Source organism: Hypomesus nipponensis, chromosome 3 (genome assembly GCF_054491055.1).
Source record: "Hypomesus nipponensis isolate SF chromosome 3, ASM5449105v1, whole genome shotgun sequence".
Taxonomy (NCBI): Eukaryota; Metazoa; Chordata; class Actinopteri; order Osmeriformes; family Osmeridae; genus Hypomesus; species Hypomesus nipponensis.
Genome location: NC_140363.1, coordinates 7,687,260 through 7,714,974, shown reverse-complemented (window position 1 = coordinate 7,714,974; position 27,715 = coordinate 7,687,260). Strand labels below are relative to the sequence as shown.

General features: G+C 42.3%; 3 protein-coding genes and 1 long non-coding RNA gene across 11 annotated transcripts in view; 2 read left to right on the top strand and 2 right to left on the bottom strand.

The window, feature by feature from the left end:
- Positions 1 to 1,166, bottom strand: part of LOC146299628 (uncharacterized) — a 4,956-nt gene extending 3,790 nt beyond the window's left edge. The window contains exon 1 of the long non-coding RNA XR_014729986.1: positions 1,071 to 1,166. This is a non-coding gene — a long non-coding RNA (uncharacterized LOC146299628). The remainder of the gene's footprint in view (positions 1 to 1,070) is intronic.
- On the top strand, positions 669 to 3,072 carry mrpl33 (mitochondrial ribosomal protein L33). 2 transcript variants are annotated; one of them, XM_084675009.1, is made up of 4 exons: positions 669 to 804; positions 1,694 to 1,712; positions 2,015 to 2,121; positions 2,373 to 3,072. In XM_084675009.1, exons 1-4 carry the CDS (start codon positions 792 to 794, stop codon positions 2,420 to 2,422), a joined length of 189 nt encoding a protein of 62 aa, XP_084531135.1. In that variant the 5' UTR covers positions 669 to 791; the 3' UTR covers positions 2,423 to 3,072. The 2 variants fall into 2 exon arrangements, with proteins under 2 accessions (XP_084531135.1, XP_084531127.1); XM_084675001.1 differs by lacking the exon at positions 669 to 804 and adding an exon at positions 855 to 1,238.
- rbks (ribokinase) lies at positions 2,929 to 27,677 on the bottom strand. 7 transcript variants are annotated; one of them, XM_084674941.1, is made up of 10 exons: positions 26,521 to 26,746; positions 25,018 to 25,082; positions 20,901 to 20,999; positions 20,088 to 20,220; positions 18,875 to 18,938; positions 18,575 to 18,637; positions 17,294 to 17,458; positions 12,346 to 12,437; positions 10,009 to 10,203; positions 2,929 to 3,583 (listed from the first exon to the last, which is right to left on the bottom strand). In XM_084674941.1, exons 2-10 carry the CDS (start codon positions 25,074 to 25,076, stop codon positions 3,410 to 3,412), a joined length of 1,044 nt encoding a protein of 347 aa, XP_084531067.1. In that variant the 5' UTR covers positions 25,077 to 25,082; positions 26,521 to 26,746; the 3' UTR covers positions 2,929 to 3,409. The 7 variants fall into 7 exon arrangements, with proteins under 7 accessions (XP_084531067.1, XP_084531083.1, XP_084531115.1 ...); XM_084674957.1 differs by lacking the exons at positions 20,901 to 20,999; positions 26,521 to 26,746 and adding an exon at positions 27,595 to 27,677 and having other exon boundaries at positions 25,018 to 25,079; XM_084674989.1 differs by lacking the exons at positions 20,901 to 20,999; positions 26,521 to 26,746 and adding an exon at positions 27,595 to 27,637.
- babam2 (BRISC and BRCA1 A complex member 2) overlaps positions 26,972 to 27,715 on the top strand; it is a 54,021-nt gene continuing 53,277 nt past the window's right edge. The window contains exons 1-2 of the mRNA XM_084674928.1: positions 26,972 to 27,084; positions 27,563 to 27,715. Coding sequence (XP_084531054.1) covers positions 27,579 to 27,715 — 137 coding nt within the window. The 5' untranslated portion in view covers positions 26,972 to 27,084; positions 27,563 to 27,578. The remainder of the gene's footprint in view (positions 27,085 to 27,562) is intronic.

Sequence of the window (27,715 nt, the reverse complement as noted above, 5' to 3'; positions counted from 1 at the left end):
AAATGTTGCTCTTTATGTTGTGTTGAAAACACAACAACATTAACACACAACGACATTAACAAAAACGAAACATTTAGAAAAACGCTACATTTCAAAAACAATCTACTACTTACAACACACCAGCATTGGTTCACACCACCAACATCAGGCAAGAACACAGCAGCATTAGCCGAGAACAAAACAGCATTAGCCGAGAACACCGCAGCATTAGCACAAAACACAACGACATTTGCAGAAACGCTGCATTTCAAGTTCACACCAAATCATTCTCCAGACCGATAGGAGCAGTGCAAAGTGGAATTAGTTGGGTTCTCACCAAAATAGAAACGAAGTTTTTGACAGCCGGTCAATTTGAAATAATTCAAATCAAGAACATCAAACAAGAACACAACTTAAATTCACCAATGAAAGTTGGTTTTATTATATTTTAATTATAATCTTATGTTTTACCAAATGCACGCCGTCTCTTAGTTTCAATGATTTTGTACTGTTATGTTAGATAGCAAACCTCCAAGAGGTACTAAGCGCATAGATATATATATACACACTATGCGTAAGCGTGTTCCCGTAGAGTTAATTTACTTCACTTGATTTTACAACAACAGGTAAAACACCCCACTTTGCATGCACTGCCCCTAGTGGTCTGGAGAACGATTTGGTGTGAACTTGAAATGCAGCGTTTCTGCAAATGTCGTTGTGTTTTGTGCTAATGCTGCGGTGTTCTCGGCTAATGCTGTTTTGTTCTCGGCTAATGCTGCGGTGTTCTCGGCTGATGTTGGTGGTGTGAACCAATGCTGCTTTGTTGTAAGTAGTAGATTGTTTTTGAAATGTAGCGTTTTTCATAAATGTTTCGTTTTTGTTCATGTCGTTGTGTTGTTGTGTGTTAATGTTGTTGTGTTTTCAACTTTTGTTTGCTTCGCTAATGTTGCTGTGGTGTGCACCCGTGGGCCACCGTACATATGAATAGGACACCACAGAGGAAGAAACATAAGTCAAGACAAACTTAAGACTAACAAATAACTGAGGAAGTACTATAGTAGTAAATGTAATATCTGATCAAAACAAGTTACCTTCTGAATCCTTTGACAAAACGTAGAGAATGTGACCCGGAAGAAACAAATCTCTACCCGGAAGTTGTTATTACGTTGTCCAATTCTGTCAATGTGACTTACCCACCGTACTACCTAGCAGCTTTGCTACTAAAGCGTTCTTTAAAATGTTCCTAACTACAGTTAATTGTAAGTATTGATTAAATAGTGTGAAGGTGAATATTGTTTACATGTAGGACGCTACAATAGTGTGTTGCCATGCCTCCGTAATAGGAATACTGTAAGAAATGTATTGCAATGATTATGTAGCTAGAGCTAACCGGCTAGCGACTACACAGCACAACTTCAGTTTGGCTTACATTGTGGTTGACGAACCCAAGTCATCTTAATGTTGCTGTTATTATAGCTACAACTACTGTAAAAGTGGCTCACATCTGCAGTTTTTGAATTTGCTTCTCTTATGTTAATAATCAATAAAGATAATTGCTAGCCTGACTAGTTCAAAATAGCTAATTAGCCAGGCATCAGTTGTCCTACTGCAGTTAGAGTACATTATCCAGGGTTAAGTCATCAATTTAGCACTATAGTTAGTATTCATGTATTTTGACATTAATATAATTCCTGTTCTCTTTCATGCACCCAAGTGGCCAAAGCGAAGTCAAAGTAAGTTACAACTTATTTGTTTGGCTAATGATGTACTAGTCAGCTCAAAGCGTTGCCGTGGCACTCTCTTCTGTAACTTTGATGGTTACAGTAAGTCCATAACAAAATAACTGCGGTTGATTTTTGTTTTAGTATTATCTTTCAACATGATAACGGACAAACTTTCATATATGGGTATTGCCTTAGTGCACTCTTCTGTCAGTAACTGTTCATCTGCTCTTACTTATAAGTTTTTATGCCTCTATTAGGATTATTCCTTGGGATGGCTGTAAGTAATATTAAAACAATGCCATGTTGTTTAGGACACTGCTTGTGCAAATGGTGAGTGCTGCTGGGACGGGTTACTGCTTCAACACCAAGAGGAATCGTTTACGGGAAAAATTAGTACTACGCAAACACGATCCATTTGGTAAGTGACAATGTGTTCTTCAGACATAACACATGTATTTAAGTAAATGCCATATAGATCTAACAAACATGATGTCTATGACACACCTCCTTCAAAGCAAGGTTTTGTCATACAATACTTTAAAATGTCCAACAATACCCAAGAGCCATTATAGTAATGTGATCGGGAATGGCATAAAATGGCATTCAATTGAATTGCAGTATTGCATATATCCTTAGTTTAATCAGCTCTTTTCCACATCTACTTTGCAGTGAACAAGCATGTCCTCTTTATTGAAAAGAAGAAGATCAGGTCAATCTAATAGTGATGCATATAACCAAGGACAATGAAGACAGCTCTATTTGAGCTGGCCATGTGTTTGGCACTGTGTTTTCTAAAAATGAACCAAGCCAACCATCTTCCCTGAGTTGCAGGGATCAGTACAAAGAAGAAAAGTTATTTTGGGATTAATTCAAGCTGGACGTATAATCATCGACTTACTGCAAATGTTACTTGTCACCAAACAAAGGCAGATCCTCAAACAAATATAATTTATCTCTGGTAAATGGATTTTAACCCAAAGGGATTATGTCAATTTTGTTTTCAATGTGCCGTACGTGATACTTCAGAGATGTCCTTCTTGGTATATCCCATTTCAGGTCCTGCTATGAATGTTGAGTGCCAGTACCTGTACTTGGTGCAATGTAACCATGAATTAATGTTGCAAAATATCAAATTATGTTTACCTTGCACTTTTAGGGTCACAGTAGTAGTTTGACTTGGTTTGTCTTCATGTTATTAAGATAAAAAACCAGTTGCAACAAAACATTTCTTCAGATCTGACATGGGGACTGTATGAGACGGCATCCAGCAATTACAAATACATGTTTGAATATAAAATGTTGGTATTTGTTGGTAACATGATGCAAATAATAAAATAAATACACATTTTATATGTTATAACGGCATAAATACTTCATATTGTCATGTTGTCCTCCAAGGCTGTTTTGACAACTCCCATGACTGATAGAGAAATGCAATATTCCAACAAGACCTGTGTAAGGTGTCAACTAAATTCACGAGGCCTAAATGCTCATTTGTTTGTTGATATTTGAGTATATTTCACGTGATTAAATGAGACAGAATGTGATCCCGAGGAGGTTATTCATACACATTGTATTTCTATTTGCAACTTAATTACATTTAAAACATTTTTTTAATAATTACGCATTGATATTACTGAATGATCTGCAGTCCTTGGCACATAGTCTAGATGATTGGTCAGATAGGTTCCTCTTTGTATCTGGCTTCAGAAAAGATCAGCTGGTAGGTCCTTCTTGGATGGATAAGAAGTCTGTGTGCCAACTGTCTGAACACTCACTCCTGCCACCTGATTGGCTCTCCTAGCCATTTCCTTCAAAGGCATTGTGGGATAGTGAGCCATGTAAAAGGCAAGGGCACCAATAAAGCTGTCTCCAGCCCCCTAGACAAAAACATAAAAAACATAAGACTGATTAATTACAATTGCATGAAAATGCACACTGTCAACAAATGCAGTAGAAATTCAGAAATACAAATGAATTGAAGAAGGGTACAGGTTTGTGAGTGGTGATCTGTCAGTCTAGCTTACAAGTTAAAAACAGGGAAACAGTTCAGTGAAAACAAGTAAATGGTAAACACTTTCAAGTATTGTTGCCAGCAGTAGAGGGTGCTACGACACTTTTAGTATTGTAACTTTTTTTATACTAACCTTGAAAGGTCCTCACTGTCTTAAATACTAGTCTGGAACTGACATGTACTGACTAAATAGAAAATGACTCATCCCATTTGAACAATAATACCCATTGAAGAACATCAGTGATTCCATCTGTTATCACGTAAAGTACTTGTAAACTGGTGTTATTGTTTAATTGTTAACCTGATAAATGAATAAAACCTTTACCAAATAAAATGAACTGACAGGATAATATCAGACTGGTTACAGTTCAATCTCATAGGATCACAAGTGTGATCTAGCCTACATTATAATCTACATTTAATTGTTTTAATGTCTCCCAAAAATATGTTATCTTTATATACAGTATTTCAACATGCATCTCTTGAGCTGCCAATCCATGAGTAAAAATATGTTTTCTCTACTGCCTTTGTCAAAGAGGATAGAATGTACCATCCGTGCCTAGGGGGTAAGCTGGGATGTGGTGAGGGGGGGTTGTTAGATCACTGATGGGAAAAGGCACAGAGGAATGTGGCGATGCGGTAAGATTTAACCACAGATGGCCCCCACTACTGGTTTTTACAAGCCTAACCCATTACTCACCGCTTCAGCTTGGAGAGTTCGTTGCACTCTTCCTTGAGTACCTTCACCCCCAAGCGTGGTTGCCCCCCCCATCAAAATCACTTAAAAAAAAACTAAATTTCATGCCTAACCAACAGGAAGGTGCTATGGTCAGTCATTGATTGACTCCAGAAGATAGTAGGGTTACTGGAAACAAGTGAGTTCTGGGTGAACATTTGGACGAGCTGGGTGGATTTCCATTTAATAAAAAAGTATTTGTGTTTATGTCTTCTGTCTGGTTGGGTTGGGCTTTAACCGTGTGGAAATATTGTGCAGTGGTGTGGTCCTCCCTCTGGCAAGTTTCCCAGATTCACAGTTCCTGGTTAAGGCAATGACTACACCCTAGTCCACACCCCAGACTGCTTGGTAGGAGGCGGTTGGCACCCACACTTGAGGAGACCAATGTGGTACAGTGTGGTGTGAGAAAACATTATCCCACGCTATTTGACAAGTTTGCCAGAAGATGTTTGATATGTTGTGTCTATTTGGTAAACACCACCATTTCTTTTCGATCCAAGATCAGGACAGTAGACATTTTTACCTGAATCTAAATGGTACGTTTGGACGTTAATTGGTACACTGCTCACATTCACCATTGGACATGACATGGTATGAATCCCATGTATATGTATTTTCCTTTGCCGTAACCTCAAAGGAAATGCAGCCATTTTGGTGACCAATGTTGCCACTTCCCAGTCCCTATCCCAAGTCAAAACACGGTTTTTAATAACTAACACACAGGACGTCTGATCCCCTTGGTCTACACGCACTAGTGCACCCGACGAGGGAGTCACTGTCCTCTCGCCCGGTGAGAAAACAATGCCTTACTCTCTCTGAGACTGGCATGTGACAGCGCTGCATTCCCTTGCGTGACGCTCACTGGAGCTGACAACCCGCTACAGCCCTCGGCCCTGCCGCCGCCGCCCTCGACACAGTTTGGTGAAGGTTAGATGTGGAGGCCTGTCAATCAAACGACAGAAACGGTATAGCGAAAGATGAGCAGTGACGCTCAGTTGTCTCTCGTTCGCCAGACCTTGACCCCTCTCACTGTCACGCAGCTTTTCCGCTTGTTGCCCGAGACCAAAGTCTTGAAACTTTGATTTGAGGTGGCAGTCTGAAAGTTGTACTGCCATTACCAATTTGGGGTTCAAAAGGTCAAGATTTGACAGATACATTGTTGCATTGAAGCTCGTTATTGTGGTGCTTTGGTCCTAAGGGTTTCCAAATTCTTAATACTCGTAAAAGACCACTTCAAAAAGACTCTCTCTGGGCTAGAGAGACACACAACCCCAACTCCAACCCCAATGTACGCACTTCCCAGACTACATTTCCATTCGAACAAAAATGACCCCTCCATGTTCCTGGAGAAAAAAAACGGTTGACAGTAGGGGGTCTCCTCTTCTCACAATAACAATAGACCTTGAGATCAGAAGCACTTAAACTGATTACAATTCTCGAAGCCCATATGTCTTTGATCAATCCCTCGTCTCCTTTCTATCTGCTCACAAGTTCCAATCAAGACGTTCCGCATAACCTCCAAGCTAAATATACGGGGCGGGTGGAAGATTGGACTCGGAACTGTTATAGTGATAGTTGATATATGCTAGCAGTTCCGGTGTGGCATATATCCGGTGTGGCATGTGAGATTTGAGCATTTTTCAAATTTAGTAACCACTGGTCAGGGTTCATGAGACGAGGAATACTGAGGGCATTCCCCACCTACAGCTTGCTGGAAGAGGCTGGCCTGGTCTGTTTCCTCTGATCTCACAGAAACTAAGGATGACGTTGATCCTCCAGACCTCCTGGAACATTGTCTGGCCCCTCCAACACAGAAGACCCCCCAAGTCCAGAAGAGGCTCAGGCCACACAAGGGGTGGAAGGAAAGTGTTGCATTGCAGGTGTATGTGAGATGCTTACTTGAGTGTGTGCATGCCTGCCCATGTGTGTCTTTGTGTGTGTGCGCTTCAGAAAACAGAAAGAAGAAGATAGAGCCCACAGCCTTGTATGCACACATTTATCCTCATATTCACACAAACAGCCCAAGCTCTGAGGCCTGTACTCAATGTGAGCCACCATGGAGACATGGAGGACATTCAGTAGGGGAGTCATAGAGCAGACCGTAGGGGAGTCATAGAGCAGACAGTAGAGGGGACATAGAGCAGACAGTAGGGGGGACATAGAGCAGACAGTAGGGGAGTCATAGAGCAGACAGTAGGGGGGACATAGAGCAGACAGTAGAGGAAACATAGAGCAGACAGTAGAGGGGACATAGAGCAGACAGTAGAGGGGACATAGAGCAGACAGTAGGGGGGACATAGAGCAGACAGTAGAGGGGACATAGAGCAGACAGTAGGGGGGACATAGAGCAGACAGTAGGGGGGACATAGAGCAGACAGTAGGGGAGTCATAGAGCAGACAGTAGGGGAGTCATAGAGCAGACAGTAGGGGAGTCATAGAGCAGACAGTAGAGGGGACATAGAGCAGACAGTAGAGGGGACATAGAGCAGACAGTAGAGGAAACATAGAGCAGACAGTAGAGGGGACATAGAGCAGACAGTAGGGGGGACATAGAGCAGACAGTAGGGGGGACATAGAGCAGACAGTAGGGGAGTCATAGAGCAGACAGTAGGGGAGTCATAGAGCAGACAGTAGAGGGGACATAGAGCAGACAGTAGAGGGGACATAGAGCAGACAGTAGAGGAAACATAGAGCAGACAGTAGAGGGGACATAGAGCAGACAGTAGGGGGGACATAGAGCAGACAGTAGGGGGGACATAGAGCAGACAGTAGGGGGGACATAGAGCAGACAGTAGGGGAGTCATAGAGCAGACAGTAGAGGGGACATAGAGCAGACAGTAGAGGAAACATAGAGCAGACAGTAGAGGGGACATAGAGCAGACAGTAGGGGAGTCATAGAGCAGACAGTAGAGGGGACATAGAGCAGACAGTAGAGGAAACATAGAGCAGACAGTAGAGGGGACATAGAGCAGACAGTAGGGGGGACATAGAGCAGACAGTAGGGGAGACATAGAGCAGACATAGTCTAAACATTTGGGAGACTAAATGAAGGAAGAGTTAGATATGTTTTTTTTGCTTCTGATACTACCTTTTAATTTACCAGCTAGTGAAAAATAGCTGGTAATTACATTTGCTTGAATAATCCAGTTGTACAAATATTTAAAGTTGAGGAAAAGTTACTGCTTTGTCACAGAAGCAATACGTTCAATTAATTCAACAAAGATATGAAGAACCTTGCCAAAAGTGTGTAGTCCATTATTCAACATTTCTTTGTAAAGTTCACTACAAAAAACACAAATTCTACTGTTGACTTGACTGTGTATCTATCTACACACATTACAAATTTATTTCTGACACATTTACATGTACACCAGTGAACAGTGTTAATTTACCAATGTGTGCCTATTCAAAATAGAACTATTTTTTCCCATGGCATGGACATCTACACACAATGGAAGCATTAGCGCTTCTGGTCAACAGACTGAACAAGGGCCAAAATCGCAAGTGACTCACTGTGCTAATATTACCCAGACCTCGTCAGCCAGCCTTCACCCTCAGTCCATCAGGTGACCATGCAAAACTAAAATAAGCCTAGGTGTTCACTCCAGGCTGACTAAAAGGTGCCAGCCAAGTATAGGTATTTGGCATTCATCTGCAATATTTACAGAAATAATGCAGCTGAGATCAAACTACATTGTGGCATTAATGAACATTCGGAAGATCAAATTGCACCTTGATAGACAGTTTAACTAAGACTAAAGGGAGAACATCTGTCTAGCCGTCTACACAACAATCTGGTCTGTGTTTTTCTTCCCCTCCACCAGTAAATGGGGTGAAAGGGGGGGGGGGGGCTGCGCTGGGGTGAAACACTGGTTTACTGGAAGAGGGATTAGGACATCCAAATGAGTTGAGCGCTCCAGAATTTATGGGGCTATCAAAGTAAAGGAGGAGGGTGGGTGGAGAGGAGCGCTGCCAAAACACCAGGCCCGACCGCATCATGGCTGCCCTGAGTCCTGCTGACTCGTGCACGGCTGAGAGTTGAGTCACTGGAGGGAGGGGGGTGTGGGGAGATTCCCACAGGGCTAGAGAGTCTGATTGAGTTTGAATGTGCAGAAGACGGAGAGTGTGTGCAGGGCATGGGAGGCCCGGGGGGGGGGGGGGGGGGGCGGTCAAACACGAACAAGTAGGCCTGAAAGTGTTGAGTTCCTTTTGCCACTGATAAAGGCTCACTGGAATATGCACACCATGGAACAGAGAGACTTTAGTCAGAGGAGGCTGTGCAGTGCATTTGTAGCTCCTCAATCATAAAAGAACACTTACTGCCTTGAGATTACTAACAAGCTAAAGCTGCGTGTGTCAACCGCAGTGCAGGAGTCTTTCCTTTCAATTGAAATAAGTAGCCTAATAGTTTAAATTATGAATTAGGTTTTGTCATGAAACACTATAAGAAGTTGAAAGAAAATGTAAAGGTGGACTGTAAAATCTGAATAAACACATGAATATGTATTTCGTTTATTTTTCTTTTTTATGTGACCTGTTGTTGATCTTTTGGGTTAAACCCTGGTTATTTGTTTTCAGAGGAAGCATGGAAGCAGCCCAATTCTTACTAACCGTCATCAGTCCGTCAGTGTGGTGTGTGTGTGAAGAATAAACAGGATGTGAATGTTATGTTGAGGAAGTAAATCTCCCGCAGGTACAGTACCTAACTTGATACCACACAAAGTGGTGACACTACTGTCACCTTGAAGTTGTTGTTTCACAGGAATTCTTGGCGAAAGATTAGAGTCAATTAGCAATGAGAAGCCATTATGTGTGTTACCGTTGCACCACGGGGCATACAATGGAATTCTGTGTTCATAAATAACACTGCTGTTATCAACATTTCCAATCCCCTTCTACCACACGCACTCTCTCTTTAGTACAAGTTGTATTAACGATTTGCTCTGGTGACGTCTGTGTTACACACCAAAAAGCCCACAAACTTTCAGACAGGAAATGACGGTGTCACACTGAGGCTACCGTGACGACAAAGCAGCCACATTTTTGACTGAATTGAGTCAACCAACCCCTTAATCAAGATTTGATGTCAGTTCAGTGTTCAGTGTTCCCCATAACTGCCAAATTGTTAGCCCCAAGCAGCAATAATTTGGCTATGAGCAAATTTAAATAATTGATTTGAGTCTATAGAGAATGTTCTTCTTAAAAATCTGTCAATTTTACTGAGAACCAAGTATGCACTTTTTATCATTTGAAATACTTGATTTAAGTTTTTTTTTTGTCATGTGAATTTTTCATTTATTGAATAATGCCTTACTGCTACTCAATTAAGATTAATGTATTCACATTAGTCACATTTAGTTATTTCACTAAATGGGATTATACACACTATTTCCGATGGCAACTAAAGTTATTTTGGTCCAAGTTGTAAATGAACAACATCAATTACTCAATTATTCATAAACACCCGTGGGTCAACCCAAAAATACGGAATAAATTCAACTTTGAACGAGAACATGAACCCATATTTTCCACAGATCGATGTGGGACATTCTCACCGTGGTGTCCACCGCCGTGACCGCCGTGGTGGGAACATGGTGCGCTGGGGTGGAGGGCTCCTGCGCCGCCAGCACCACGCAGCCCTGGGGACCCAGGGTGATGATGGCAGCTCCACAGCCCCGCTTCAGCAGCTCTCGGCCGCTCCGGCCCGCCTCCTCTACGCTCGTCACAGGCCAACCCATCAGGAGCTCTGCCTTGGGAGGGAAGGAGCGGGTCAAACAGGTGGCAGGCTAGGTGCCAGGTTCGAGAACAGACCGATGGACTATTATATATCATGGTATTATATCGAACATATTGTACCATATATTGTACCATATCACATTATTTGATACCCATTATTGGCTATTGTATCATCTATCACGTGACAGCAAACTGCATGATGTGTATATTTCGGTATAGTCTCATATTATACTATCATTATTAAATTAGGTATTTTTAGATTGTATCATATCTATATATCCCTAACACTCATACTCATTAGAAGGAGAGGAGTGGGCTAAGAGGAACACAGGTGGCTCGAGGCACACAGCAGCTTGTGTCCACCTGGATCGTTCGGGTTTCATTCCACCACTCCAAGTCAGGTGGGAAACTACTGTACTACAGACCACCTAAGGTACAGCGAACCTCACTGAGGCAAACACCTCCCGACAGCCTATTAGGGTGACAGTTAAAGGGCTGTGACATGGACATGCCCCAAATGTCCAGCTTGTGTGAGGTCCACAACGGACCTCAAAGATCATTCCCATTCCTTAGAAAACATTTCAACGTGCTCTATGGGCCATGGATCAAAGAACGGCTGCACTTTGTCATCCTTAATCTCCCTCCGGGTATGATATGGTACTGTGAGACCACACACAAACACCCACCTATTCACTTGTACAAGACTTGGAACCGCTCACACACGGTGGGTGTCCATCTTCGTAAAATCTCAACACCTGCTCTGTACGTGCGCTAACCAGCCTCTCATGGTAAGGTCAAGGTATGTCTCTGACAAGGACTCTAAACGGGGGGATTAGCGCTTCTTCCTCTACCTTCTCTATGTCTTTTAGATAAACGATGGCCTGACACTTCAATAACAACCGGTGGGTATATTAGTGTGCTTTTATAAACCCGGAGCACCTTCCCGGAGCCGTTTCTGGTCAGCTGCCAAATGAGAAAGCTGTCTTCTTACTCATCTGGCCGAGCACAGAGGATCAATCTGGCTCTGTGTACTTTGGTGAATCATCTTACCGCCTCGGCTGAAAGATGAGCAGACACGAGAGGATGAAAGCATGCAGAGAAATGTGAGAAAGAGAGAGATGGAGCATGTGTGAGGGCGAAAGGGACCAAGATGTGTGTGTTGTACAACAAGCGTGTGACTGTGTGTCTGTGTGTGTACAGCCACAGTGTGTGTCCGTACTTATGTGTGTGTGTGTGGAAGAAAGAAAAACTGTTCGGCTCTGTCGCCAAAACTCTCGCTTTCATGTTCCCCCACCTGGATACGGGGCCTCTGCTCTAAAATCCACATCAAAGTGCCTCCAAAAGGTTTGAGGATGAACTCACCTCCACCTCAGAGAGGTGAATGAGTCACTCGCTATGCACATCTGCCTGTTGTCGCAGTTTTTTTTCTTCTTCTCCCAAACGATGTTTCCCATCAGTCCCTGCCCTCATCAGTCATCAGTCAATTTTGACAGCCAAGGTGTGAAGCCTTGAGGTGACTCTATAACCCCGTACCGTAAAAAGAAAGGTGGTGTTTATTTTCCCATGCCCGAAGGGTTACACGGTACTTCTGAGGTTGCACTGCTGTGTGTTATCGATGTGCGGGGAGTCGTGATCTTAGAGATGCAATCGCCTAGTTATACTCCCTGTGTGTGTGTCTGAGAGTGTGCTGTTAGTTTGTTCTGTGCATCTGTGTGTTTGTGTGCGTGGGGGTGGTATTTGTGTGTATGAAACGTCTTTGTTTTTGAACCGTGGGTTTTGGTGTTTGCTAGCCCTGAGGCAGAGAGGTGGTTTAAGAAGCATCCCTTATAGAAGTTGACCTTTGAACCCGAGTTAAGATTACCAGAAAGACACATCATCATCATCATCACACTGTCCATACATCTATAGAACCTGTGAATGTTTGTGTCTGTAAGACAGTGTGTGGGTGTGTGTCAGAATGTGGAAATGGTAAAGGTGGGAGTGTTGTATGCTCCCGGATAAGGTGCGTGTTTACAGTAAACCGTGTGTACGAGTCTATGTCAATATTACCAGTGACTCTGTGAGAGACCTTGGGTGTCTGTTCTCTGATGTGTAATTTTTCTAGTGTGTCAAGCGTACGTCTAATAATGTGTCAGTGTAATGTGTCAATGTCTCACCTCTGACTCATTACAGCAGAATATATCGGAAGCTCTGTAGAAGTCTGGGTCCAGGTCTGCTATGGCTGGTGCCGGATTAAATATGGTTCTGACTGCAAAAAAATCCAAATACATTTCAATAAGGTACACAAGTATCTTAACACATGGAAACAAATATTTGCAATATGTGGGGTCTATGTCAACATTTTATAAATATGTGTGCATTTAATCAATACTTTACAAAGAAACATAAAGGAATGTGGCTGCAAAGCAACAGCCCTACTCTAAAACAATCCCAGTATAGTTTGAACAACATACTGTTCAATAACTGCTCTGATAACACAGACTTGCCACCCATTACACCATACTTTCATGAGATGGACTCTCATCGTTTCACCAGCTACTACAGTATCCCAGGCCTGTATTACCCTTGATTGGCCTTTCAGGGGGAACAAAGGCTTTCTAATGGCTTGCTCTCTTTCGAGCTCTCCAAGCTTAAGTGCTGTAACAAGCCTATTAAAAGATAAAATTAGCGTTTCCTGTGAAAAAAATAATTGACAACAAAAATAAAAAAAAACATATATGAGTGGGGGAAAAGGGAAGCTGCCCTCTTACGTGGGCTTTGTCAGGGAGCCACTTCTCACCTCTCTGTTCTCTCTCTCAGGCCTCAACTGCGCGTGTGTGAGGTGTATTGTTCTGTGGAAGGCGTAACCTCCATTCATACGTGTTCATAAAGTAAGCGATCGCGTGGGTGAGCGGTGACCCTTTGAGCGTGTGTGCGCGCGGTCCTTTCTTTTGTAGAAAGCGCAACCTTATCCCGTGTGTGTAAAGGGCGTGAACGTTTGTGCGAGCTGTAACCCTTAGTGTGTGTGAAGAACAATCATCCGTCGTCAACCCTCACGACATGTTCATGAGGTTCATTCGTGTATGTCTCCGGGTCTCTGCACCTCTGAGGGTTGGCCTGGTCAGCCCTGTGCAGAGAAACGTTCTCCGAACTACCATGTGGTGCTTCTCTTTCATTGATCCTGGAATCGTCTTTGAGCTCCATCTGGCTTATGGGAATTTAAAGCAACACTTAGCAGTACATTACTACCTTTGGTACCTGCGAAAATGTTGCAATTGCTGTGGCATTTGACACGCTGTCTTGCAAGAGAGTGCACCTCCAATTTTTGTAAATACTGCTCTTACAATATGAGGCTGTTTCTGTTACAGTATTTCATACTCTACAATGAAATATTGAATTTGAGATCTTATTGTTGTGCTGTAGCTGAGATGGTTATTGTAACACTGCCTGGTAGCTGAGAGGTTTTGGACTGTGCCTGGTAAAATACAAACTGTTCCTTTAACCACCGAAATGCTGTTAGACTGTTGATGGAACGATGCACTTTCTTTTTGCAGTATTTGTATGCTTTTGATTCGAAGCACCGGCTAAATCAATACAATGCATGTCAAATGTGGATCATAATGTGATAATGTAATATGATGGCATTTGTCTTTCATTTAACAGACTCTTTGGTCCAAAGCGGCACACCAATAGTGAATCTAGGACAACCCATAATAAGGGGCCAGAAGTAAAGTCATGCCTGAGTGTCTTCTCCATCTAAGACGTTTTGTGTGTCAGCGACAAAAAAACATGATTCTTCAATATATGAGGTTGTGTTTGCTTATGGCTGTGTGTGTTTGTCTGTGTGTGTTTGTCTGTGTGTGTGTGTGTGTGTGTGCAGGGGAGAGCAGCTGCGTGGGTTTGCGCAGGGTTGTGACCACCTGGCGTTTGGAGGTGAACGCTGGCCCTCGATTGATGTGAAAGTGGGAACAGCACGTCACACAGACACATGTCAGACACGCCGAACACCGTGAAGCCAGGTCAGGACACGACAGTCATGGATCACACCCGGCCTTTTGGATTTCCAAGGGAGAAATCTCTCCCTCCCCCCTTTCCGATAGCATTTATCCGAAACGGAAGCCTCTTTCTTGTGCTCCTTTCAGCTACTCTCTCTTCTCTTTCGTATCCTGCTTCGATTCTCTCTCTTTCTCTCTCTGTCCCCTTCTGTACAAGGAGACAGGAAGTGGAGAGACCCACAGTTACAGCTATTTATATGAATTACCGCCCCAACAGACCTCTGGGATGGCCACTCGGAAGCAACACAGGTGCACTTCAGGGGAGCAGCTCTGATTGCAGCTTCATCCTCTCAGCAAGTGTTTTTGCTGACTGTAAAATATTTTGAGGTTTTGAGCTGAATAGTCAATTTTATTTTATTGTATATTTTATTCCACTTAGTATCGCTAGTTTATGTATCCTTAGTATAGTTAGACTACATATTTAAATTTAAGATTCCTTTATGTTTATTGTATGCACCAATTCCTTGTCTGTGCAAACTTTCATGGCGAATAAATCCCTTTGTGATTCTGATTCTGAATAACTTAAAGACAGTGATGAACAGATGGAGTAAATATATCAATTTTACTTTGTGGCATGAGTTAGATATATTAAAATATCAAAGAATATATATTTTCCACATATTGTCTAAATTACTGAAGTGTATGGGTTAGGGTTAAAAATACCCAGCACAAATGTATTTTCTATTGTTATTACATTATAGAAGTGATATACTTTCTTTGATATACTTTTAGCTTATAATCTACCAATTTGACAATCACATCACTTCCTCTTTCTGAGGGCAGGAACCTGGCGAGGAGCATAACGGTAGAGTACACACGTTGTTTGTGAACTTCCTGTCAAGCTGAGTTGGATGACAAGAGACTGTCAACAGGAGAAAAGGTATTGATTCAAATGTTCCCTCGATACAACTTGGCTAAACCCACAGCCAATATAAAGATGCTTCTCCATTTCTCTTTCAGCACAGTGATACCCTCTTCTCTCCTCTCTTCCTCACCCTCCTTTCCCCTCTGACATCTAGGCTTCCGACCACCATCTGTGGTGCGAATGGAGTCAATGCTTGCATTCATATCGACCGCATCAGTTGAGGGTGTCTGACGTTCTTAACGAGCGAGGACAGCCTTGAGCCTACTCTGAGTGTGGAACACTGATATCAGGGACACTGAACGACCCAAACCCAAACAAACCTAATCATATAAAATATGAACGTGAGAGTCTAGGTTTTTGACAGCTGTGTAATGGAATGAGTGGCATGAGTGTCGGATAAACGGAAGAACAAAAATATGTGTCTGTTCTCTGGACAGGCTTTAACTCACTTTTTGCTGGATCCAGCTGTTCACACACACACGCACACACACGCGCACACACACACACACACGATGCAGAAATATGGGTAGTCATGTCTGGAATGTCTCATGACTGGGTATGTGCTCCATTGGGTCATGTAAAGGAACTCACTATGATGTTGACCCACTGAAATGTTCTCACAACGCAGAAGTATGTCAGTAGCCAGGACTATATACTGTATTTCCGCAATGTTCTGGATGAGAAATTGAATGGAACGAATAAGATAAACACATAATTACGTAGGGACATGGAAATGCAAGAAAAGCACAGCAAGAAAGAAAAACATAAGTCATCAAAGAGTCACACACACACACACACACACACACACACACCCTTACAAAGGCATATACACTGATGAGTCATTTGAGAGTAAAACTAAAGCGACTTTGACAGGCTCTAATTGCACTTGGTGATAAATATCAAAGCTTCCTATTTAACAGAAAGGGAGAAAGAAAGTTGAAAGTAAGAACATGAGAAACTTAAAGAGAAAGCTAGTCAAGAGTTTATCTACAGTTTCAGTTCTCAACCTAGCCTGATATATATGCCTATCTGTGTTAATACCAGCGCCTATTTAGAGATTACACACTCTATATACTTGTGTGTGCACTAGATAAGGACTTGCCTGATTTGGACCCCTTTTACATTTGTTATCTTGTTTATCATGTTGAATTATATCAAACATATCTTCCATTTTATGTAACATTCTAGTTTCAATTTTGGAGAAAAAGAGTCATCTTGACTCATTTGCTTTCCGTTTGTGTAAAACTCAAGCAGGCGTGCTTGTTCTCACCTCACCTTGTGGCCTGGTAACGTCATTAGCTCACTAGCCAAACCATTAGCACCCCGTCTCTTCCTGGAGGGAGTTTGGAGTGTCGGGCTGGTGCCGTCGCATCACAGAACGCAGTTGGTCTTTGCGAAACGCTTCACCATGCCACCTTTCAGAGCATCCCGATGGCGTGGCAAAGGCGTAATTCACAGACACGCTATAGGGGACGGCGATGTGTAAGTGGGTGCGAGGCAAGGGGGACCATCTGGTTAGCCCACGTGTGGGCGGGACCCCATTATGGCGCCCGGGATGCTTTGGGGAGGGTTGATCAGGCCGACGTCAATCCCTGTTCTTTCCAGGACTGAGTGTCCCCTGACACCTTTGAGGCGATGCGGTGCTTTCTAAGAATAGATGTGCCATTAGCAATGCTTAACTAGGTGGCCCTGGTGGTTCCACTGGGAGGGCCTGGCGTGCGGGTCTTAAATGGCCATTTGTTTACCTGAAGCTACAAGTGGTCCTCGGAGATAGCAGCTGAATTAACAAAGCGTTTAATGTGTGTTGTGCTGTGAAGCTGACCTGTGAAGTGCTTATTTTGTCTGTCTGCTTTTCTTCATTGTGACTAAATCTTGTGAAAGCTAACAAAGCAAATCATCATTTCGATAAAAACAGGATCCTACTTTATATGGAATATATAGACTAAAGTCTATGTAAATTACTACAACAGCCCCTTCTGTAGCCCCTAACACTGAACTGCAACAACCTTTTTGGAGAAAAAAGCCTGGACTGAAGCTGAATGCAAGCCTACAATTCTAATTCCAACAACAATGGGCCGGTTGCCGAGGATCCTAACCTCTCAAACAAGCACACTACCCCGGCAACGGACTGACAGATGCACCGATGTAAGACAGACAGCAGACGGTCAGATGTGCAGACCGACAAGCATTCAGAGTTCCACTGACTGTTGTTCTCCTGCGCCATCCGAAGCGCCCGCAGAGAGGTGCCAGGGCTGATCTCCAGCTGGCACACGAGCACCTTGGCACGGCGGATGGCCGGCAGAGCTTGCTGCAGCTCCTCGTTCCCCAGCACCAGGTTGGCACCGGCCACGATCACGATGGCGTTCTGACCTGCAACGACGCAACGTGGCAAAAAGCGAAGGATGTGACGCACAAATCCGGGGGGATGTTTCTGAACCTATCTTTAGACACACAAGGTGAATTGACACATCTATCTATGGTGTATTTTTCCCGGTTTTCCATATATACAAAAAATATATGTAGTCAGTTTTCCAGCCTCGTTTCAAGGGTGTTCCATTGGATGGATATTTGTCTGACCAAAGGAGCAATTAACAATTATATTTGATACATAGACAAAAGCAGAAAATAACTGTCAAGTTTGCTGCTTATAACAAAAATCACTAAACATCCTCATCTGGAAGAGCTAATCGATGTCTCAATGCGTCCTTCAATATAAAATCCTGATGGGTTTCAAGTTTTTGGAGTCAGTTGCTGATTGGCTCGAGCTCTGCCTCTGCTACTTCACAATAACTGTTATATATTATATATATATAATATAAAAATATATTGATTTTTGTCAGTGATGAAAGGGAGGACGGACAGTTACACTTTTTCAATCAGTGAATAATTGACAGTTATTCATATGAAATTCTTGTTTCAGTCATTCGCTATTCCTATGTTTTTAGTTTCAACAGAAATGAATACCTTGTTCGAAAACAATTAAGGCTGATAATGGCCTGGACTGGTGGCCCGGAACATACTGCAAAAGCTTTATCTTTGTTTCTGATCTCAATAATTGCAGATGACATCCACCACCGACGCACGCTGGAGTACCTTAACTCTTCCAGCACCTCAAAAGGACTTCCTTCGTTGGTCATTATAAAAGAGAGTGGACACCACACGCAGGCATCCATGCCCCAGTCCCACACACACATCAAACACCATGTTACATCACCAGATTCTATTTCCAGAGCGGTAGAAATAGTCTCTGTTAATTTTACACTCTGTGGGAAGTCTAAGATTGTAGTAGAGTGCCTCCATGCTGATCCTTTCTGCCATCTGAGGCACTTAACAGTCAAGTATGTGTGTATGTGTGCGTAGGTGCGGATCCGGTGCCAGGAGCCAAGTATACGTGTGTGTACCATAAGTCTACTGTAAAGTGTGTGTGTGTGTTATTCAAGTAAGCTTTTAAATCCTCAGCAGGCATGGCCCCTGGCCTGGGCTCACCTGCGTCGTTGACCATGATGGAGGCAGCTCCGGTGGCTGCTACAGAAGTCTGCCCAACAAACTCTGGAAGGAGAAATACAGGGAGGAGGAGGAGGAGGAGGAGGAGGGGGGGGGGCGAGAGTGACGTAATTGGAGTCACCACATTTAAGAAACGGCATTTTGCTACTTATTTGAACGAACTATTTCATTTTAATGCCTGAAATCCTACCTGTGATCAAATGCGATGTAAAAACCTTCACTGAAAGAGCATCACGTTAGACGGTATTGGGCAAATGGACTTTCATCATTTCCCTATCTTACCTGTGTGTATGCCATTGTCCTTGAAATTCTGGAGGTAGTTATCGCCAAAGAAGTCTTTTCCCACCTTGGGAAAGATACAACAATAAATGAGCATCAAACTTAGAAGAGAGACGAGTGAGGTCAAACTAGCTTATCGACAACTTTTCATGTGCAGTCAACAGAATCCACAATTGGCTTGTTTTTTTTCCCCCCGCTGGCATACTGGCATAGTGCCGCCTCAATCACTCGTACACGCACACAAACATGCACACAGATGCGCGCAAACACACATATACACGGCCAAAGCGCCAAGCCTTCAAGACATGATGACCCAGCTCTGACGCCTCCTCATGTCCACCTTTCCCTCCATATTTCCCTCCCCCTATCCCCTCATCCCTCCATCCGCTCCGGGATGTCCACATCTAAAACTTGTTCCGGGTGCGAGAGGGGTCCCCATTCCCCCTTAGGCTTCATGCTACGATCTTTTTTTCCGAGACTTTTGCCAAATACGGGTACCCTACCCGCCTTGGATGTACAAAAGCACAACTGGTGTCAACTTGGCCCCATTGTCTTTGAAGTGTGGCCTTCATATTGGATGTTTTCAAAAGAGCCTGGGAGTCTATTTTGGGTTCCCCATGCCCAGAGAGCTCCTCCCGGACTTTGCAGTTATCGATCGGGTTCTTTCTTCTGACAGAGGTGGGTCTCCTGTACTTTGGTGAAAGTTTGCACTGCGCTTGCTGATTGGAGACAAAGGTTAGATAATATGGGAATAAGTGCATTTGAATGAGGGGTGCGTAGGTGTAGGTATGCATGTGTTCCCACTTTTACAGTGCAGATCAAGAGAGATTGAGGGCTAGAACATCGATTGATGAGGAGGTGAGAAGTGTTCCTGTTTGTCAGGTGAACAAGTGCACTTTGTAAAAAAGGAGAGCTTGGCTGGTAGGCTGGCATGGAGAGTCAAAAGACATCTCACAGGAGGTGACTAAAAAGGTTGGTTGGGTGGAAATGTGCAAGAATGTACATAGACCTAGGAAAACACCAACGTCCCACATGATTCGGTACATTCATAGGTAACAGGTCGGCACACACAATGGATAGTAAGGCAACGGTAGACAGACAGACACTGAGACAGATCAAATAAAATCAAATAAAATCTTCTTTTTTTGTGTTGACATTTCTCATCGATGTCATTTCAACAGTATGAAGCGTTGTGTACCTCGGTGGTATGTCGTACCTTACAAACCATGGCGGTTTGGGCTCCCAGTCTGGCTGCCTGTATACACTGGTTGGCCCCTTTGCCTCCAAAACCGATGAAGAATTTGTGGCCGTGGATGGTCTCGCCTTCCTTGGGCAACCGTGTGGCCTGGCTGAAAGAAAAACATAAAAACCACATGCTCAAACACATACACACACACCCACAGGTCAACTTTAATTTTCACGCGCTACTGATACTATCGTGCTACAGATTATACTTCTTCGCTGACTCAACTATATAGTGATCAGCAGTTGCTACGTTGTTTAGCAACCCCTAATTGTGATCATGTTAGCTTTAATGGATAGTTTAATGTTCATTGACAGTTCAGGATCTATGAGAGTTGCCTCATTAAGGCACACACACAAACATTCCCAGCCTTTTACAAGCAATATTCCGAGAAATAGGAAGGTCATATAACGTCATTCACCCAAAACAATGTCTAAGTGACTAAAGGTTGGGCAATGGCACGCCCTCCACCTTAGGGCTGTCAGGGCACGAGCCAGTGACATCAGACAGGTCTGTCTGGCTATTTATTTCTCCTGTCACAGACAGTCCCAGTGAGTAACAGTAGACCCAGACAACTCAAGTGTTAAGCTATGGTTTGGCTCTGTTCCAACACTTCTCCGGGTCAGAGGGTATGTCAGTGGCAAAATCTGGTCATAAACTTGTTTTGTCTTGCCCCTGCTGTTATTGAGCTTTAAGCATGTGTGATTTCGATGTGTGTGGGTCTCTGTGTGTGCTGGATAAGACTTAAATACAGCAAGTCTGCAGGAAAAACAGTCCGTAGCCCACCCCAAATCCCGCTGCCTGGATGTTGACAGGGGAGATTGGAGGCTGTTTTGGAAGAAACTAGAGGACACAGAGGAATGCTGCTGAGCTGGCGTTCCTTCTCTGTAAGATAAGGTGTGTAGGAGACAAACAGGGAAAAAAGACAACATGCTACTTTCAAAAATCAGTAAGTAAATCCCAGATGTCCCTGATAACTTACTGAACGGAGCAAAATAACAATAAGAAAATAAAACGCATACGTATTTTCTCCTTCAATATTAATGTTTAGCATCCTTCTACCCCTTTTCACACACACACTGAAATGGACCACGGTATCAAAAGTACATAACAGTTACATTGATATATCAAAACCACTAATTTCAATGGAACTACATAGCCATCCCTGTACTAAATTGTTTTTGATATATTAGCCTTAGTATGAAATTTGATGGTAGTAAGGGCAGTATGGGATATCAAAAACGTGAGAGAAGGCACAACATTTAGGAGGGTATACCTTTGTATTCAACTCCACCATTATGGAGACTTTTGCACTACTGTCTGCTGCACTTACTATATGCATATCTCTTTGGATAAAAGCATCAAATAAATGAATACATGTAAACGTATTTGTCTACCTCGACCTTGCTGCTTTCCTCATGCTTCTGTATAGTTTTATTGAACCTAGACCTTCCTTACTATATGTGGAAGAAAGTTCTCCATATCCACTCGAATGGTGTGACTTTCAGTTCAAGTTCTGGGTTTATAAGTATCAGACAACCAGCTGATTTGGAGGGACATCATTCTCTAAACAGTGAAGAAAAGAATACTGACCCATCCAAACACACAGTGGTAGCAAAGTGTCAGTAGGAAAAAAAAAACTAAGCTTTTGGTGGTGTCGCTGGTTAACAAGCGGCATCTATAGAGGTGGTTACATTTTACGAGTCAGGGGACTCGAGTTTGCCTCCAGCATGGGTGGACAGGTATGAGGACTGGGGGAAAGGTCTACTGATGAGTGGCGCGATGACACAGATTACCCAGACAGTCAACAGCTGTTTGCGCGTGTGCTAGATCCTAGTCCCGTGACTTATCAGTACACAATACAGGTTCATGAAAGAACACATCGATGAAGAAATAATAAGACAGAATACAGAAAACATGAAGCAATAGCTGATTTTAGGATTGTGATGAACACAAACACATACTAAAGCACTGATAAGTCCCAGTCTTCTGACTGACAGTTAGGTTCAACACCCTTCTTCCTCCTTGGAGAGAGGACACTATTGCCATTGTCTGTTTGCAAGACCGAACCAGACGGCTACGTGCTAAACCTCAACCACTGAGCTTGTGCAGACTTCTGTTTTCTCTCACGTAATCCAAAAGGCCACAACAGGTGTTTGGTGACGTCTTGTTTCAAGACGATTTGTTTTGAGGCCATATTGGCTTGGCATCGGTTAGACTGCTGAGTAATGCAGGAAGACTATAGGGACAGCTAGGGAGCCCAAAGTCCAAAGACAGACTCACACAGGAAAGCAAAAACACAATCTTTTTCCATTTAGACTGACGTATGAATGGAAGCTGAGCTAATCTGACCAAACAAATCAACCAGGATTAGATAGTTACTGACACATTCCAATAGCTATGGTATAAGTGGGGATCGTGCTATTGTTGCCGACTGTCAACTATTTCCTTATCGGGCAAATTACGTGTTTAAACCAGAATCTTATCATAAAGGTTAAAGGCTTAATAGAGGAAATGATAGGAACACCTTATATGGGCATACTGAGTCATGGCTGGATGGATGGAGAAGGAGATCTTATTTGATTGGTCACTTTATTGGTGTGATTGTATAGTCTTCAGCCAATGGCTACATTCTCGCACAACTACTAATCCATAAGGGCATGTCCATATGGGGTAAACAAACAAGTGTAGGTCTTTGCCCTTATTATTAAACTATATAGCTAAATCAGGCCGTAACCAAGGGTTTGCCTGAGTTGGCCTTTGGTGTACGAGCCCAATGTGTCAACTCATGTCATCCAGACTTGCAACTAACCTGGTCCCTGGTACTTGAAATGGGTTGTGAACCTTGATCACGATAAGGTTTAGGATGTAATCCAGAAAGAATTGTCTCTGCACGTTCCAAGTTTTAAAGAGGTTCCCTTCTAAAAGGTATAGGACATATACAGACCACTAATGAAGTGAAGCTAACTCATTGGAGGCAGGTTTCAGTGGGGTTCAGCGACTTTATGCAATACAAATGTTTCAGCGTGCTATCAGAAACTTGAGCAGCAAAATGTATGCATTGTGGAGCAGTAGGGGGCACTAGTTGGCTTTGGCAACAGCTTAGTGACGGCCGTGATGCAGAAGGGAAAAGGGAACACGAGAAAACAAGAAACGGAGGGTCAGGACGAGTGGATTGGACAGGCACAGCGCTACCCCAACATCAACACATCTTTTTTTTATTGCTTATTTATTCATTTTTGGAGACAACTGGATTTTCTGACATCAAAGCCATGCATATAAATGTGTTGAGTGGAAATGAATTTCAAGTATCCTCTCTCACTCTCCCCCCCAACCTTAGACTCCCCCCACCCTCAAGCGAAACAGTTCCTGTCGCCATCACATTCTTGTAGTGCTTAACTGATGCAGCTCCAGCCATCAAAGTGCAAACTCAATTTCTAATGACTAAACACATTTATCAATGTGTTCAAAGTTGATCAGGCTGAACCAAAAGGTCGCGAACAGAACTGATGGATGCAAAGAAAGAATGAGAAAGTTTCTTTCTGAGACTCTTTCTGAATTGAGTAATAAAATCAGCATTCCAATGACATCTACCATCAGCTTGCAGTTTTTGACGATAAACTTTAGAAAAACCTGATAAGAAAAAAATATGTTGTGAAACCCAGAGGTCAACCCAGGGTGACAAATGTTGTTTCGAAATGAGCTCTGCAATGTTTGGCGCTCAGACACTCCCAAAATTCACTTGAACTGATGAAGTACCATTTGTGGTAAAGACTTAACCAGTTTGAGGCATTTGCATCATCCACAGTTTGCTCACTATGAATCAAACTGGATCATTGGCTCATTTTGGCTATTTCAAACCTTTGAGAATTGTCTCGTAAGGATTATGGAAGAACACTGATGTCACATCCACCTCCTGGGTCAATGATCAGATCAATGGACCTATGGAACTGTATACACAGCTTAAGTTCAGATGATTTCCTCAGGTCCTGACCATAAGTGATAGTGTTTGTGTTGATAAATCAATGTGGGAAATGGTAGTCATCTTCCTTGCTTTCTTTGAAAAACTGAAAAATGTTAAAAAGATAGCTCCCCTTAGAATACAAAGGATTATTAGGAATAATTCCAGTCATTAGTCTACCTGGACCGTAAATTGACAGTGGAAATGTCAATGGATGTCCTTCTCTGCAATGCCTTTCCTCCTCCAAGCATATACACACAACAAAATGTACGCAACATAACCCATGCCTTGAATGTTTTAAGTTAAATGCTTTTGGTGTGCACTGATACCTGTATGACAACAGTCAGGTCTTTATTTCCCTCACCTCCGTGTGATAATTAACCATCCTGACTAATCGTATTGATAGCCTAGTTGAAGTGAGTAAAGCAAGGCAGTTCCCTTATCTGTCTTTCCATAATGTGTCTCAGAATCCATTTTAAGACATTTGAGAACACCCACACATTATTTCCATGGGCTGAAACGTCAAAACTGCCATGACAACTGGACAAATATAACCCTGACATGTTGCACAGAGAGTGTTTAGCCAACCCACCCCCTACAAAAAACAGGTCAGAAACACATGGTTACCAGCACTGAAAATATAATTGTGACTCCAACACCATGTGTATAGTTGTTAACCACTATCTTCTTCTTGAGAGGAACTAAATATAGACTTGACCAACTTGACATGTTGTCTGCATTTGACCTAAACCTAGTTGTGCCGAAACCTGGGACATGACTCGCCTAACAAATAAAAACAACAAGCAGTTTCTAGGAACTAAGAAGATACTAAGACGATACTGTAGAATATACTACAGTAGCAGAAAGTAGGGTATTTTACAAGGTCTTTAATATAATGTCATGTATTCTTTGGTAAACAAAACAGGTGCTGAGCTCACTCACCTGACAAGGTCAGTCATACACGATCCCACTACCACAACATCAAAAGCCTCTTCCGTCATTACCTACTGGCCAAAGACACAGACGGGGCAATGTGGTTACTTCATGAACGTGTAGTTTTAAGGATAATTATGTCTGATTCCAATAAGCAGTATGTTACACAAAAGTTAAACATTTCCCTTGTGTTTAGTGTTAAGAATTGACAATGTCATGACATATTCAGGGGGACATTTACATGGAATGACAGTAAATGGCTTGAAACAAAAAAAAATACAGCTATAAAAATGGTGTATCGTATCAGACCATCACCAAGGGGCATTCAAGTTAGAGGCTGCCTAGCTTACCGTAAATACACAACAGCACAGTAAAGAAACTCCAATTATTGTCAGCTGTAATATTACGTGAACCAATAAGAACAAGATAAAAATAGTGCTTTCATAGCTTGCCCAATTGGATGAATGCCAATTTGAACAGTGTGATTATTTCAATGCAATACCAAGAGACTGAGTAAAGCCTTGCAAGAGCTTTAATTAATTAAATCCTTGGTGTGTATGAGTTAATGCTAGTGTGCTAATCTCTTCAAATCTCCTGCTAGGCAATGGAGAACGCTTGGAAAGCTTGGCCGCTGGCTGTAGGACAGCTCAATTCTCCCACATCTCTGCAGTATGTTGTCTTCACTTTCCAACTACATTTCCTTCCCCCACTTTATCCCTACTGCAGTAGATTAAAATTAGATCCTCCTTGTCTGACCACTCAGAGAAGGACTATAAAGATGGGGGGGAAAGGACGAATTTGACTCTCCTGACAAAATGTGTAGCCAAGTCTTTGACCACACCATGTTGCTGGTAGGCTACTAAAAAGTATAACAGCGTGGTTTCATTGAGAGTAGTTTAATTAATCTAGTCATAATCTAGTAGAGGTAAATACAAACAAAACAATTAATTGTATCTGAGTATGTAAAGTTAACATTGAAAATGTTGAAAAACACTACACAGGGGTTAACAACTGTGTAGGCTTCAGTGTACAACAAGACATTTGACAGCTTTCACTAATTAAGCTACACTGAGCTGTCCCTCTAGAGAAGACACTATGAGAGCATTGTACATGCACCTCCTTTTGATAGAAACAACTGAGTTAAATGACAAGATTTAAAAAGCAGGATAGTTAGCTGGTTTGTATCAAGTAGACCTATACACTATTACATAGAACATTCATTGGCAGAGTAAGTTAAAATTGAAGTAGAGATAAAAAATGAAAACAAATCAGCCTGAATCGGGAGACTGCACAAAATACACAGAGCGTTGTCAGTATGCCAACCAGAAACTGACAGGTTACAGTCTGTAGGATTAAACCATTTCAGAACGATAGCAGTATATAACTGACTGTGTGACTGATACCTCGCTAGAAACAGAACTAAAAAAAAAACATAAATTGTCAAACTAAAAAGGCAGGCTACATCGATTTCAAGATAAAAAAGGGAATGACCATGCATTGATTAGCCTATACCTATAGTGTGATCCAGTGTTCGAATAAACCAAAAATACCCTGCAGAGGATATACTTCTAAAATATGTCACGTTAAAGTGGCAGAGAGCAAGACTCGTGCATCCGTGCAAAGAAACGTACTTGAAACCTATTAGTTGATCTACACAGATTTCCGAATTAGTCTATTGGATTCTTCTTAAATAATGGATTTGACATTTAGCCCATGAGGCAAAAGTTTAGTCGGCAAAGTCCATATTCTGCTATGGCTTGGAAGCTGAGTGCAAAGCAAACGGCGTTATGGTGTGTTGCCATATGAACCTTACATAAGAAATGTTGGATTTGTAACAAAAAAAACATTAATAATTTATTTATATTTCATTATCTATAGTTTTATTAGTTATCACTAGCACATTATGGTTTAGAAAAGTATAAATTAAGCAAAATATAGTATTTTTATCCGCAGGCATTTACAAGACTGCTATAACGTGTGAGGTCCATCAAAGAGGACCCAAACAACATGTACCGGAAGAAATGTTGTAAACATTGAAATAATCAAAAAAAACTTTCGGTTTTTCAGTTTAATAAGGTAACAGGGCCTATTTTTTAATGTCAGTTTCTGTTATTCAAAAATGCTTAAATAATAAATCAATAAATAATGCAAATCAAATACGCATAACTATCTTGACCCATATGTCGAGTGGTTACCTACGCCGTGTTTGCACATCTGAGAACGCTAGGCTACCACTAGCTTAGCCAGATCTTTCTAGTACCTAATGTATAGGTTTAGTAAAACACAAAGTTACTGCACTAAACTTATGACCCATAGAAATACAACTTTTGTGTGCGGTTTAGTGTGCATAGTGGTTTGCTTCTCTATGGATTGTAATTTTGAAAACATTCTGCTGAATTAATGCACCTGAATGAGACTATTGTGAACTTAAATTGGTCTTCCGTGGAACCGTTTTTAGACATTTACAAGTATTTTGTCTATGCAGATATAGTTGCTTAATGGTGCTTTACAGAACATTCAATTCTACAATCTAATATTGTGAATATTATGACAGAAAACTTGTGTTGAAGATGAACAACATGTCACCTGAGGTAGCACTGAACCTCATCTCTCCGGAGCTGCGGCCCTTGCTGTGCAGTGTGGTGCGGAATGGTCGAGTGGGCCTCGATTCCTCTAATCGCCTTCGTGTAACTGACCTCAAGACTGG

What these genes read in the sequence shown, in the direction of transcription:
- mrpl33 (XM_084675001.1), top strand. Translation starts at nt 1,217, where the DNA reads ATGTTCCTAACTACAGTTAATT. An exon ending in ACGCAAACACGATCCATTTG is followed by an intron (nt 2,122 to 2,372) that starts GTAAGTGACAAT and finishes TCTACTTTGCAG; the next exon opens with TGAACAAGCATGTCCTCTTT.
- rbks (XM_084674941.1), bottom strand. Translation starts at nt 25,076, where the DNA reads ATGACGGAAGAGGCTTTTGATGTTGTGGTAGTGGGATCGTGTATGACT. An exon ending in GGACAATGGCATACACACAG is followed by an intron (nt 18,638 to 18,874) that starts GTAAGATAGGGA and finishes TTCTCCTTCCAG; the next exon opens with AGTTTGTTGGGCAGACTTCT. An exon ending in CATCATGGTCAACGACGCAG is followed by an intron (nt 17,459 to 18,574) that starts GTGAGCCCAGGC and finishes GCGTCGTTGCAG; the next exon opens with GTCAGAACGCCATCGTGATC.